Raw genomic sequence first — 14,290 nt, 5'->3', positions numbered from 1 at the left:
ATCACGTCCCACTCCTACTTCTAATACAACCCAGTTAGTATTACCGATACCAGTATTGCTGAGCTGGAAGACATGGCTACTGCTCTGAAATGAGGAGAGAAACACAGTACCGATACCTCGGTGCCAGTACCGATTTCAGTATCGGTATTGGTAAAAGTTAACCGATACCAGGAACCGATACCAATGCAGTTGCTCGAAAATGGCTTTACTATAACTTGTCATTTCTGTTCACCTAATATTTTAGTTTTGTGATGATTTCTATTCTATTTTTATCTACCTCACAGTCTTTTCCTGTTGAAAGCAGAGGAGAAAATAAAATCTGTATTCCAAATCATTGCTTTTTTTTGTGTGGTAGAAGTATCGGTATCGGCAATCGGTATCGGCGAGCATTCAGATCGCAGATTGAAAATTTGAAGACTGAAAATTCAAAAAGTGGTATCGTTGCATCCCTAGTTAGTATCTTAAAAACCTCTTCTCAGATTCATCAGATATATTTCTGAATTTTTTTATGAGTTCCTGCTACTTTCTTTTGAACTGTCTGAGTTCTCCATCTAATGTGTGTTTTTATGACGGTACTGTGATGTTCAAAAGCTAAGCTGTTATTTTTTAAATTAAATAAAAAAAACATGTAATGCATACTTCTCTGTCACTGTTTTCAGTCCTGTTTAGGTTCCACGGTCTGTGCCACGTTATTGTACATGTACATACGTCAGTTTTCTTAAATAATGGTCTTATTGACCCTTGTTTGCCTCACTGTGACCCCCTACCGGACCCAGCCTCTTTGTCATCTGTGTCCTGGGGGACGTCAGGTCTCAGGCAGAGACTGACACAGCCCAGTCTGTGCTGTAGCTGATGTTAGTCTCTGTGTGACAAACTGATCCCAGAGCAGCATCGCTCAGCTTCTTCGCTCCTCTTTAGGTCTTAATTACACGGTCTCAGAATGAGGTGACAGAAGATGTTCATTTTCTCTAATCTGTGTTTTTTTTCTCCAATCTAAACAAATCTGTGTTTCTCTCCTCATTTCAGAGCAGTAGCTATGTCTTCCAGTTCAGCAATGGCTCGGATCCTGATAAAGGGTGGTAAAGTGGTGAACGACGACTGCACCCTGGAGGCCGACGTCTACATCGAGAACGGCATCATCCAGCAGGTGGGGAAGGAGCTGATGATTCCTGGAGGGGCCAAAGTGATCGATGCCTCGGGGAAACTGGTGCTGCCTGGGGGCATCGACACCAGCGTCCACCTGGAGGAGACCTTCATGAATGCTGTGACAGCAGATGATTTCTACAGTGGCACCAAGGTCTGGGAAAAGATGGTGTTATAGAATACTTATAAAGCTTCAAAACTGATATCAAGCATCATGTCAACAAATGAAAAGAAAAAAAGAACTTTCTGACTTTATCTTCAGAAATCTGATTTAGTTTTTCTCAGAATTCTGACTTCAGAGATTAAAGTCAGAATTGTTTTGCTTTTGATTTCTATTTCTTTTCAGTGGCCCTAATCCTCTTCTATAGAAATAGCAAAAAAAAAAAAAAACAGGTGTGTTATTTTGTCTCAAAGATACAAAATAAACTAACATCAGTTTCAACCAAAACTTACCAGATACACACGTTTCGAGAGGGTGCTCGCTACAGAACTACAAAGGCGGAGCTGCACCAGAGTCAGCCCCGCCCATTCACGCAAACTCAGCCTAGCCCACTGACTTCTTCCGTTTTTGTTTTTCAACTTTATCGCAAACTAACCTGACCCACATGAATTACGGCTGTTACTAGTTTATAATTGTTAATGCTATGTTCTATGCTCCAATTAAACAAGAAAAATATAGCTTGCTACATGACAAAGCCTGAATATATCTCGAAATGAAAAGGTTTCTTTTAGCGAATATCTGCCCACAGCCGCTCCAACAAAAGTGAGAGGGTGCTCGCTGCAGAACTACACCTTCTGGTGCAGCTCCGCCTTTGCGGTTCTGCAGCGAGCACCACTTGGATGTTTCGCCTCAGTTTTTTTTTAAATTCTGGGATTAAAATCGGTGTGTTGGAGAGTTCATGTAAAACTAATTTTAATACATAAGTAATAAATCCAAAACTTTATTGATAGCGTCTTTTAAACTAAATGTTTTTTTCTGAAATATGACATATGATGTGACATAATTAATAACATTATTAAAAGTCATAGTAATTTAAACTTTAGAATAACATCCCAAAGCCAACTAATAAAACCCAAAATATCAAATTTAATTGGATTAAATTGGGTAAAATATTTGAAGTGTCTTTGTCAACTTTTGTCGGTCTGGCCTGTATTTAGATAGCACCTTCTTAGGGTTCTACAACCCCCCAAGGCGCTTCACAACAAGTCTGCTGCTCTAGAGATGCGAGGCTGAAAGCCCCGTCTACTCACCTGCACGCAATCAAGTGGTTTTAAAACCATTCGGGAAAATCATTTGGAACATAAGGAATGTATCTGGAAGAGATGTGTGAAGCAATAGGAGTCAACAACTGGGAAATAAAAATTCTGAGGTTCATTTTATTCTTTAGCCAGAAAATGGTCTTGTTTGTTTACATGAAGGGGGCGGGGCTCAGGAACAAGCCACTAGAGGGCACTTCTCTTGTTTCATGAAAAACACAGGATTAATATCCCAAAGAGCCAATCAAAAGCTTACATTTGTTTGATGTAACCCTTGGCTGGCTTAGACAAGAGAATACCCAGTACTGGTTTGTGGACCAGTTAGTAACGGCTCTCACTGGAAAAAAAAAAAAAACAACTTTTCTTAAAAACAATGGTGTTAATTTAATATTTGGATTGAAAGAGCACACGATGACATTTTACAAACTGTGTTTGCAGATAAAATCCAAACTCTGCTCGTGTGAGTAAGATTCACATTTCTGTAAAGTTTTATTGTATATTTTTAAATTTTCCTCACCTGTTTGTATCACAATATTGTAGATTTTGTTTTCTTTCCAACCTCCCACTAACATGTTTGGATGTAGCTGTTAGCATGGCTGCTAACTGTTGACACATATAAGAGATGGATCTTCGGCGCTGCTCTGGGGGACCGTGATGACTCATCACTCAGTTTTTTTCACCTTCCCTTGCTCATCCTTTTCTCCGTTCTCCTCCTGGCCCCTCCCTGCCTGCTTTAAAACATCTCCATACACCAGTGCAGATCAGTATCCGTTTCCATGGATACCAAGAGGCTGCTGCAAAGACTGCCGCAAACCCTTTTCACTCTCACCATTGTGCCGAGAAACAATGGCGCTCAGACCAACACCCCTCTCCTAACCAGCGCTCAGCTGTCTCCGGGGTCAGCTGCCAGATGCTCATTGGAGCATGCACTCATACACAAAACACACTCTGTCTGCTCCTCTTGGAGTTATGAAGCTGTGCTGCAGAAAAAAATCTGCTTTTGAGATTTAAAAATAAAATCGGTAGGCTGTAAAGTACAGGTTCGTTTAACCCCGTCAAAACAAAAATTTTAAAGAATTTAATAAAAACGTGAATTTATATTCATCATAATAAATGAAAAGGGTTCGTGTTAACTGTTATTGTTTGATATTTTTTTTCCCCCCAGGCTGCTTTAGCTGGAGGGACTACGATGGTGATCGGACACGTTCTGCCCGAGAAAAACGAGTCTCCGCTGGAAGCTTACGAGAAGTGTCGTAGCTCGGCGGACTCCAAAAGCTGCTGTGACTACGCTCTGCACGTCGGAGTCACGTGGTGGGGACCCAAGGTACCCCAGCATAACATGTCCCTCTTCCGGTAGTTCTTTGTTTCACCACATGCTGTCATTTGTTTGCATTTAGCCCTAAACCAGTTATGATCAGGGTATAAAGTGAAGGAGCGTGTGTCTTTGCTGCAAAATTTAAAGCCTAAATAGCTTCAAATGGGACTTTTGTGCCTCTTTTTTATTCCTGCTTCACCTATTTGTATTAATAACAGCACAGCAAGAATAGCAAACTCATTCCACCACCCCTCACGATCATTTGCTAAAATCCAAAACTGCTGTGCGAGGTGATGAGCGGGAGCTCATTTCTACTTCCTGTCCATCAGGTGCAAGCTGAGATGGAGAAGCTTGTGAGGGAGAAAGGAGTGAATTCCTTCCAGATGTTCATGGCCTATAAGGAGTCGTTCATGCTGAGGGATCGGGAGCTCTTCCAGGCTCTGCTCCACTGTAAGGACATCGGTGCTGTCGCACGGGTCCACGCTGAGAATGGCGAGCTGGTGGGAGAGGTGAGGGAGTGTTTGTGTGCATTTATTGACTGATAAATTAAAGGACTATCCTTGATTTATAGGTGATTCACTTTGGCTTTTATTCCTCTCAGGGTGCAAAGGAAGCGTTAGACCTGGGCATCAGCGGCCCTGAGGGGATTGAAATCAGCCGGCCTGAAGAGGTAAGTCTCTCAGAATCAAAACTGCTCTCTTTGTCAGAATAAATACTGATTTATTGCTCATAATGTTGTTTCTATGCAGCTGGAAGCAGAGGCAACCCACAGGGCCATTACAATCGCCAACAGGGTGAGTGACGCACCGCTTTAAATCCAACCTGTTCTCTTTACAGGCCCACTGAGCAGTTTTAAAACTTGCTACCACGTTGTTTTATTTTTCTTCAGGCTCACTGCCCAATTTATCTTGTCAGCGTTTCCAGCATGTCTGCAGGAGATGTTGTAGCTTCAGCCAAAATGCAAGGTGTGGCTGACTTCCTTACCTGCAGCTAAACATAACCGGACCAAAAAAACCATTCATTCACTTTTACCTTCATGTTCACAGGTAAGGTTGTCCATGGGGAGACAACCACGGCCCACACTGTCCTGACTGGCATGCAGTACTACCACCAGGACTGGTCTCACGCTGCTGCTCACGTCACTGTGCCTCCTCTCCGTCTGGATCCCAACACTCCAAACTTCCTAATGAGTTTGCTTGGAAAGTGAGGAGGAGTTAACAAATGCCATAACCTTCTGATGCAGATGTGCTTGTGACTACATTTTGTCTCCTCTAAACTCCTATTAGTGACACGTTGAACGTTCTGGCGTCTGACCACCGTCCATTCACCATCAAACAGAAAGCAATGGGCAAGGATGATTTCACAAAGATTCCGCATGGACTTCCTGGAATTCAGGACCGTATGAGTGTGATCTGGGAGAAAGGAGTGGTATGTTTGTGCCTCGCTTCCAGAGAATTGTCCCATGTGGTTTAGTGGTTGTGCATGTGAACTTCTAAAGCAATGAATGCAAACAAAATACATCAGCTTTCAACGTGAACATTTTTTCATTGCATTTTTGAATTTTATTCATAATTTTATGAACAAGGTGAATTAGAAGCACGTGGTCTTTCACAGATTGGAGGTAAAATAGATGAGAATCGCTTTGTTGCAATCACGAGCTCAAATGCAGCCAAGATCTACAACCTCTACCCCCAGAAGGGCAGGATCATCCCCGGAGCAGATGCTGATGTGGTGGTCTGGGACCCCGAGGGATCCAAGTATGAAACTCAATCAATGTATTTGTCGACCAGCTCGTCTCTGAGCTGCCTTTATCTCCAGCCTCCAGCTTTTCCTCAGACTGAACTGGGTCATCTCCATCTGATCCCTGCAGGACTATTTCAGTGGAAAACCAGTTCCAGGGAGGAGATATAAACTTATATGAAGGTCTCCGTTGTCATGGCGTTCCCCTGGTTACCATCAGCCGTGGACGTTTGGTGTATGAAAATGGCATGTTCACATGTGCCGAAGGTTCTGGAAAGTTCTGCCCTTTGAGGACTTTCCCAGATCACCTCTACAAGAAGATGGTTCAGAGGGAAAAGGTATCAGACTTTAAACGGCTTAGAGGAGCTTCATTTTGACTTTCTCTGGCAGCATTTTGTTTTGTCAGTCATCATTCTGCTTTAACTTTTGTATTATTTGATGCTTTATTCATCCAGAGCCAGGCGGTAAAAGCAGTCGAGAGAGAACCTTACACAGGGGACGTTGTTGCCATGGTGAATTCAGGGAGGAGGGATCAGGGAGCTTCAGATTTGGACACCCCAACACGCCCCTGCACCCGGCACGGGGGGGTCAGGGACCTCCATGAGTCCAGCTTCAGCCTGTCTGGTGAGGATGAGAACATTCCAACATTTTAGACATCCTGATGCACAATGACTGAAATCTGCTGAGAGCAGAAGCTGTTCAGAGCTGCACGTCCATACAAACACTCTAAAAATAAGTTGGTTTAACTTTTAAAAATTGTGTTAACCTCTGCAAGTTCAAGGTCAAGTTTATTTCTCTAGCAAATTTTAAGCATACTGTCCCAAAGTGCTGTACAACAAAACAAACTATAATACAGCAAAGGATTAGTGCGTTTCATTACATAAAATCATAAAAGCAGATAAAACCTACTCAGCAACAAGCTGGTATGAAGTACATTACACATCATATATCATTTTGCAAAACTCACTTTTTGCATCCTTTTGTGCTGCCATGTGGGTACGACTGCCTCTATAAACATTCTAAAACATTTATCCATTTTCTGTCAGGGTTTGATTTTAGGGATTATGAGCATAAAACAAACGGTTTTAAAGACACATTCCTGAACTTTGCGGGTATATGCTCTCGGTCGCCCTCTTAAGGCTTGCTGCGGAATGTCGTTTACTGTTGTAAAATCAAATCTCTTGGTGACGCATAAGAGGCATGTTTACTGGCTGTTTTCCAACTCGCAGAACCAAACAAACACATTCTGGTTTTGGTTCACTTTGGTGGATCTGCCATTGCTCAAGTCTCCAAACTTGAGACATACATTTTTTATTTTTTTTATTTGTTAACTTGTATTTCGAGAGAATAATATATATATATATATATATATATATATATATATATATATATATATATATATATATATATATACGTAGACGCCCCGTGGACTGGCGCTGCCATAGTTGCCAGCCGTCATTTTGGATTGGTCTCCACTTCCCCCCAGTTCACAAGCTGCTTACTCTGCTTTGACTTTGGACTTTTCTACAGACTTAGACTTTTCTTTGGAGAGTGAGACCAGGGGCGGATCTACAAAATTATTTATGGGGTGGCAGAAGAGGGGCAAACATTTTTCTAGGTTGGCAATACACATATACACACATATCATATATAAATATATAAATATATATATATATATATATATATATATATATATATATATATGTATATATATATAATAAAATTATGTATATATTTAATTTGTGTGTGTGTGTGTGTGTGTGTGTGTGTGTGTGTGTGTGTGTGTGTGTGTGTGTGTGTGTGTGTGTGTGTGTGTGTGTGTTAGCAGCTCTGCCCTCTCGGTCTGCTAGGCAACAGCATTTGTTGCATTTTTCAAACAGGAAGTGAGAGTTGAGTAAGAATCTGGCAGGGGGTGACTTGTTCTTTAAGCTTCACACACTAATCCCGTGAGTCATTCATTAGTGTGTAGATGATTGTGTGGAACTGCTGAACCCTTGTGGTCGTGTTCCCTGCCGCTCCAGGTGCTCAGATCGATGACAACATTCCAAAGAGATCCTCGGCTCGGATCCTGGCTCCTCCTGGAGGAAGATCCAGCGGGATCTGGTAAATAGTCAGACGGCTGCGACATGAGGACGAAGAAAGAAGGCTGAGGAAAATGAGTTGTCCATGCAAGAAAGCTTGTTTTTATTTATATATTTTTTTGTTTATTTTAACGATTTGTTTTTAAACAAAGCAGTTATTTAGTACTGTGAATCAGTAATCATAATAATACAGAATTACACGAAAACATTTGTCTAGTGGTATTAGCTCCCAAATGTCATTCAGATATGAGCACCCGATGAAAACAAGCTGCCGTGGATTTACTTTGGTTTTGGGATCATGTTATGATGCAATTGTGTTACCTCACTGTACAATACAACTTTGCACTTGTATCGTGTACTATTTAGATGCCTTTTTCCATAATTTTGCATCAAAAAATGTCTTTCTGCTGCGAGCCATGGTGAATGAAATGTGATTTCTGGGATGAGGAAGTGGCTTTGATATGTCAGGAATTAAATATGTTGTTATTGATGAAGAAAATAAGCCAAGCTTTTCTTTTTATATAGTTTTGTTTATGTTTATTTATGTTACTGAGTTCATAAAGAAGAACGAGGTCTCCCTTTAGTGATTCACCACTGTCAGATTTGCATTTCCGATCTTGTTTACACAAATAAAGCAGAATGAGTTTCTTTTCCAGCCCTCGACATGTGAATGAGCCTCAGCTGTGACTTCTCATCTAGGACGATTTCAAATAAAACTACTTAATCAAGCACAACTGCTTTCTTAGAAATATAATCTTCTCAAAGAGCAAAACAAATTTTCACAACCAAAACCCTTAAAGATTAGTAATCTTAATAGATTACAACATGCTGTCATTTCTCCGTCATGTTTCGGGGTGTAAATGTTCTGATTGTAGCAGACCACTGTGAAGGATAAACCGAGACGTTAGTTCATGGATCAAATACCTTCTGATACTGAAAGTTTGTTTAGAAACAGGAAAATGTTTCAGTTTCTGTTTTCTTTGTCATTTTGACTTAATTTAAATTCACATGTGAATAAATGTCTCACAACCCTTTAGCTTTAGTACACCCTGTAGCGTCTGCCCCCTTCAAACGTACTTTGGTGCTGAACAATGTGTCGTCACATTGAATTTCTTTATCTCGGGTTTGTTTCCCCTGCAACTCTTCATCACATGATTTAAGTGCAAATAAACCACAATGAAATCAGAGCCTGTGTTTGATCACTGGTGAGCTCGTGAGGAAGTCAGTCCTCACTCACAGTGTTTTCATTTAACTTTTTTTATAAATAACTACATTTCTGGAGGTGAATTATTACTTTTCTATATTTGCTGGGACAACTGATACTACAAACACCTCTAAGTTTCTTATTTTCTTTGAAAGGGTAATGTTGTGTTTTCCTGCTGGCACCTAATTCACTGTCAAATCAGATTAGCAGCAAGGACTTCAATATAATAATCTCACTTGGGAAGCAGCAGTCATTCTCCTATTGAATGAATGAATGAATGAATGAATGAATGAATGATCAATTTTATTCAGTCATTATCATCAAAAATAGTAATTCGTGTAGACAGCAACATATCATACGTATAAATCCATATATTTCCATACCTCCACAAACATATACAGTATATTCACATACTTGTATATCGTATCTATTTTAGTGTCTACACATTTCCCATACAATCACATTCACTTTTGAACATTTCATGACTGAACAGGTTTAGGCAGAAGCAAAAGCTTATAATATTGCCTAACCTACTTAATCCGTTTTTTATTCCCCCAATGTGACGATAACAAAATGTATAAACAAAAACACATCCAACAAATTCAAATGAATAGTAATCAAAAATATTTTTACTGATAAGTATTTTAAAAACAGAAAGTGTAGTTGTTAATTTACATTCTATTTTAGCCTCATTCCAGACTTTTACTCCCATTATAGAGATACATCTCCTTTTAATATCTTTCTCAGCTTTCTGTACAACAAACATCATTACTCTCTCTCTCTTTGCAAAAAACCTTTGTACTTTCTCAGGGAGAGACATTAATTGAGCTCTAAACATAATTTGCATAATTTTATAACAGTATAGATCCTCTATTTTCATAATCTGTGATTTTAAAAATGACAGATCCGTATGAGCATAATAAATACTCTTATTTATAAATCGAATTGCTTTTTTTGTAGTTTTTATTTCATTTATGTGTGTTTTAAATGTTGAACCCCATATTTCTATACAATATGACATGTAAGGTTGAATTAGTGAGCAACGTTATAAACGCAAAGCCTTAGAGTTTAATGAGTCCTTTACTTTAGACACACAGATTTTGCGATTTTTCCTTTAATATAATTTAAATGATGTTTCCAAGATTAGAGTCACCCTATTCAAGGGTGTGTTGAACATATTGTAATAATCCACATGTTTCAGAGTCTGATCATGATGTGTTGATAATGGAGTTGAGCAGTGGTCCTCAGTTTGCCTACCGTGGAGTATTTGAGTCACATCAGGCACACGCAGGCCCTGCAGGGTAAAGACTTGTGTGTTTAGTATCACCATGTGGTGAGCTTTTACCTTATGTTGACTCATCCATCCTCCCAAACTCACCCCATCTCCACCCATTCCTCCGTGGTCCCTGGTACTGGATGCAAGCATCTTACTTGTCTTCACTAAGAGCCTTTTGTCAAGACTGTTTTTCTTTATGGGACCTCTCTAGAAGCAACCCTGGTCCTCTTGAGACCACTGTGATTTTTTTTTATATAGTCAGACATGGGTGATGGAACAAGACCATGTGACACCTTATACAGTGGTGCATAAAAGTATTTTGTCAGCCACCAATTGTGCAAGTTCTCCCACTTAAAAAGATAAGAGAGGTCTGTAATCTGTAATTTTCAACATATGTATACCTCAACTATGAGAGACAAAATAACAAAAAAATATTTCCAGAAAATCACATTGTCTGAGTTTTAATGAATTTCTTTGAGATCTATGGTGGAAAAGTATTTTGTCTCCTACAAACAAGCTATATTTCTGTCTCTCACAGACCTGTAGCTTCTTCTGTAAGAGGCTCCTCTGTCCTGCACTCGTTACCTGTATTATAGCACCTGTTGGAACTCGTCATCACTATAAAATACACCTGTCCTAAACCCAAAACAGTCACACTCCTAACTCCACTATGGCCAATACAAAAGAGCTGTCAAAGGACACCAGAAACAAAATTGTAAACCTGCCATATAAAAGCAGCTTGGTGTGAAGAAATCAACTGTGGGAGCAATTATTAGAAATTGGAAGACATACAAGACCACTGATAATCTCCCTCAGTAAGGGGCTCCACACAAGAGTTCACCCTGTGGGGTCAAAATGATCACAAGAACAGTGAGCTACAATCCCAGAACTACACGAGTGGACCTCGTGAATGACCTGCAGAGAGCTGGGACCAAAGTTACAAAGACTACCATCAGTAACACACTAGACCAGACTGTCATGTTCTGTGTCCCTTTGTTCCCCAGCCCCTCCAGTTCCCACTCCAGGTTCTCCTTTTGTGTTTCATGGCGCCCTCATGTGTTCTTTGTCTGCGTCTTTCCCCATGTGTCTCCTAATGTTTCTCCATCCCTCTCTGGATTCCCTTTTGTGTTCTCTTAGCGCCCTCATGTGCCCTTTGTCTGCATCTCTGTTGTGTGTCTTCTGTTTGTAGGCCTTTTTATCATTCCCTCAGGTCCGGTGTTCATTTAGTTATCCTCTGTCCCTCCAGTTGAGGCTCCAGCCTCTTGTTCCCCAGCTCAGTATATGTGTGTGTGAGTTATTTGTGTCTCTCTCTCTCTCTCTCTCTCTGTGTGTGTGTGTGTGTGTGTGTGTGTGTGTGTGTGTGTTAGTCCTTCCCGCAGCCTTTTAGTTTGGATTTGTAGTTTTAGGTTTATCTGTCCTCCTTTGGTCCTGTTTCCCCATTTGCCCTCTAGGTTTTCCCCCCCCACCCCCCCCCCCCTTAACCACGCCCCTGTAGTTTCCTTCTGTAGTGTTTTCCTTAGTGTCAGCTTCCCCTTAGAATATTAGTTATGGTTCATGCCTTCTGGTCTTTTGTTTTTTCTCTTAGGTCATTTTCCTTTGTTACAGCCTTTCATTATTTAGTGTGTTTTTTTCCCACCAGTGTTTTCTTCCTCCTCCCTGAGTTGGTAATTGTGTTCACCTGGTCCTTCTCCCCACACACCTGCAATTCATCTCCCTCTCATCCTCCCAGTCTATTTAAGCCCTGTCTTGTCACTCTGTGTTTGTTGGTTCATTGTCGTATGTGTCTGCGTTGCTTGTTCCCCTCTCGAGTTTACCGAGTCTGTGCTCATGTGTGAGCTTTTGTTTGTTTTTGAGTTTTCAGTGAGTTTTTGAAAGTTTATCTTATTTTTTGCCTTTGAATTTTGGCACATCCTCCTTAAAATAAAGGAATTTATTTTCTTAACCACTCCTGCCTCGAGTTGTTCTGGGGATTCTGCATCTTGGGTCCAAACCTCCTGCTCTCAACGTGACACAGACACCAGACATGTCCCCCTGCTTAAACCAGGACATGTGCAGGCCTGTCTTAAGTTTGCTAGAGAGCATCTGGATGATCCAGAAGAGGATTTAGAGGATGTCACATGGTCAGATGAAACCAAAATAGAACTTATTGGTAAAAACTCAACTCGTCATGTTTGGAGTAGAATGAACGCTGAGTTGCATCCAAAGAACACCATACCTACTGTAAAGCATGGGGGTGGAAACATCATGCTTTAGGGCTGGTTTTCTACAAAGGGACCAAGATGACTGATCCATGTAAAGGACAGAATGAATGGGGCCATGTATTGTCAGAGTTTGAGTGAAAACCTGCTTCCATAATGCATTTATGCATTGAAGATGAAACTTGACTGGGTCATTCAGCCTGACAATGATCCCAAACACACCGCCAGGGTAACGAAGGAGTGGCTTAATAAGAAGCATTTCAAGGTCCTGGAGTGGCCTAGCCAGTCTCCAGATCTCAACCCCGTAGAAAATCTTTAGAGGGAGTTGAAAGTCTGTGTTGCCCAGCAACGACACCAAAACATCACTGCTCTAGAGGAGATCTTTACAGAGGAATGGGACAAAATACCAGCAAAACACTGCTGTATTTTGTAAAGATCCTGAGCCAGTAAACATGAGTGACCTAAATATTTTTTATCCCTTAAGAAGCCACAGCATCTTTTTGTTTTACTCTAACATCAAGTAAAGAAGGTGTCGAAGTGAATTGAGACCCCTTCTCCCATGACATAAGGAGGAAGAGCACATGCAGATGCAGCCGAAGACTTTTTCTGCTTAAAAGCTGATAAAAACAATCATAAGTATGTCTTTATGTAATGTGTAATCAAAAGGAATGATTTTATGAAGGGATTGTCACATCCCAAGGATCAGTTGTGTGATTAAACTGAGATGATTATAAGTTTAAAGATAAGTAATGACAAAATTACATTATGAATCTCTAGAATTGTCCAAGTAAATGATTAATTAGTAAGGAAGGAATCATGTTTTATGTGTTTTAATAATTATAAGAGACTAAACGTGTTTTAGAGGGAAAAATCAGAAGGTAAATTCAATTGTAACAGTCTAAGAACAATTTGTTTGAGACTTGTTACTGTGTGTCGTTAAAGAATAAAAGGTTCATAGGATAACATAACAAAAATCTTGAAGGTTGATAAGTGTAGTTGTGTGAAAAATAGTAATTTCCCATTGTTTACTGTAACATCACGAAATGGCCTGAAATGAAACCCACAGGTCAAGATCTACAGCCAGGTCAACTTAACCCGGCTATGACACAACCTACAGTATTTTCCCCTCACAGGAGACTGGAAGTCTGCACGTAGTCCCTTTAAATCAGAGCCTGCTTCCTCACACCAGCTGGAATCACAGCCTGACAGAGATAATAAAGATAAACAATTACATTCTCTCCTCCAAGGTCCAACACAGATAAACTCTTTTAAATGAACTCCTTTATTCCCAGAAGAAAGAAGATTTTAGACCTAAAGATAATTATTAAATGTTGCAATTATTAAACAATGAGATGTTCATTGATCTGTGCTTAGTGATAAATGTTTAGCATGTTTACTGGATGAGGTCATCACCATTTGCACTCACACAAAGACAGAGTACGTTAAGCTAACGCATGACACATAGTTAACCTTTTGCCCAGATTCATAGTCTCCAGATCATAGAGGGTGTGTCTCTGAGATGCTTGGTAATATCCGCAAATTTGTCAACTTTTGGTTGGCTAACCATGATAACATCAATCTATTAAAACTAGTTTACTCTGGTTTTTCCCCAGTTTGAACAGTTCAACAGTTTGAGGGTTCTAGAGAAAAGCTTCAGACCGGCCATCTGAGCAAAAAGCCTCTTTAACCAGCAAAGATTTTGACACGTTGTCAAAAACCTTTAACTTTTTTCGCACCTGCAAAGCTGAGAACAAGATAGTTCCTGCAGAACAAAGCTAACGCAAACTCCTTCAGAGTTATTTTTAAGACGTTCGGTTTCATCTATCGTTGTGACCCGGAGACATCTCAGGACTGATTTGGTCACATCGAGGTTTCTCTACTAACCAAGTGCAGTGGGGTCGTCGGCTCCTTCACATCTCGGATCCAAACGGGGGTCTCCAGAACGGGTGAGGTACAACACAGCGAGATAGCGTCTGTATTTGGTTTTGATAATAACTTTATAGCTTATTTGCAAACCCAATTCTTTTATGTCCAGAACTCAGCTTTCTGAGAAATGGACATTCTGACTCCATTACA

General features: G+C 40.4%; 1 protein-coding gene across 3 annotated transcripts in view; it reads left to right on the top strand.

The window, feature by feature from the left end:
- dpysl5a (dihydropyrimidinase like 5a) overlaps positions 1-7,711 on the top strand; it is an 11,954-nt gene extending 4,243 nt beyond the window's left edge. The window contains exons 1-13 of one of the 3 annotated variants that reach the window (XM_015969556.3): positions 815-945; positions 1,027-1,297; positions 3,566-3,724; positions 4,045-4,224; positions 4,317-4,385; positions 4,465-4,509; positions 4,605-4,680; positions 4,762-4,918; positions 5,002-5,143; positions 5,330-5,472; positions 5,586-5,793; positions 5,911-6,079; positions 7,477-7,711. In XM_015969556.3, coding sequence (XP_015825042.3) covers positions 941-945; positions 1,027-1,297; positions 3,566-3,724; positions 4,045-4,224; positions 4,317-4,385; positions 4,465-4,509; positions 4,605-4,680; positions 4,762-4,918; positions 5,002-5,143; positions 5,330-5,472; positions 5,586-5,793; positions 5,911-6,079; positions 7,477-7,562 — 1,710 coding nt within the window. In that variant the 5' untranslated portion in view covers positions 815-940 and the 3' untranslated portion in view covers positions 7,563-7,711. Of the gene's footprint in view, positions 1-814; positions 946-1,026; positions 1,298-3,320; positions 3,441-3,565; positions 3,725-4,044; positions 4,225-4,316; positions 4,386-4,464; positions 4,510-4,604; positions 4,681-4,761; positions 4,919-5,001; positions 5,144-5,329; positions 5,473-5,585; positions 5,794-5,910; positions 6,080-7,476 lie in introns of those variants that run through there. The other 2 variants (XM_015969557.3, XM_070547189.1) reach the window with 2 other exon arrangements.
- The last annotated feature ends 6,579 nt before the right edge of the window (positions 7,712-14,290 follow it).

This window comes from Nothobranchius furzeri, chromosome 18 (assembly GCF_043380555.1).
Source record: "Nothobranchius furzeri strain GRZ-AD chromosome 18, NfurGRZ-RIMD1, whole genome shotgun sequence".
Lineage (NCBI taxonomy): Eukaryota > Metazoa > Chordata > Actinopteri > Cyprinodontiformes > Nothobranchiidae > Nothobranchius > Nothobranchius furzeri.
Note: the sequence above shows the minus strand (reverse complement) of the source record. Positions and strands in the feature narration are given on the sequence as shown.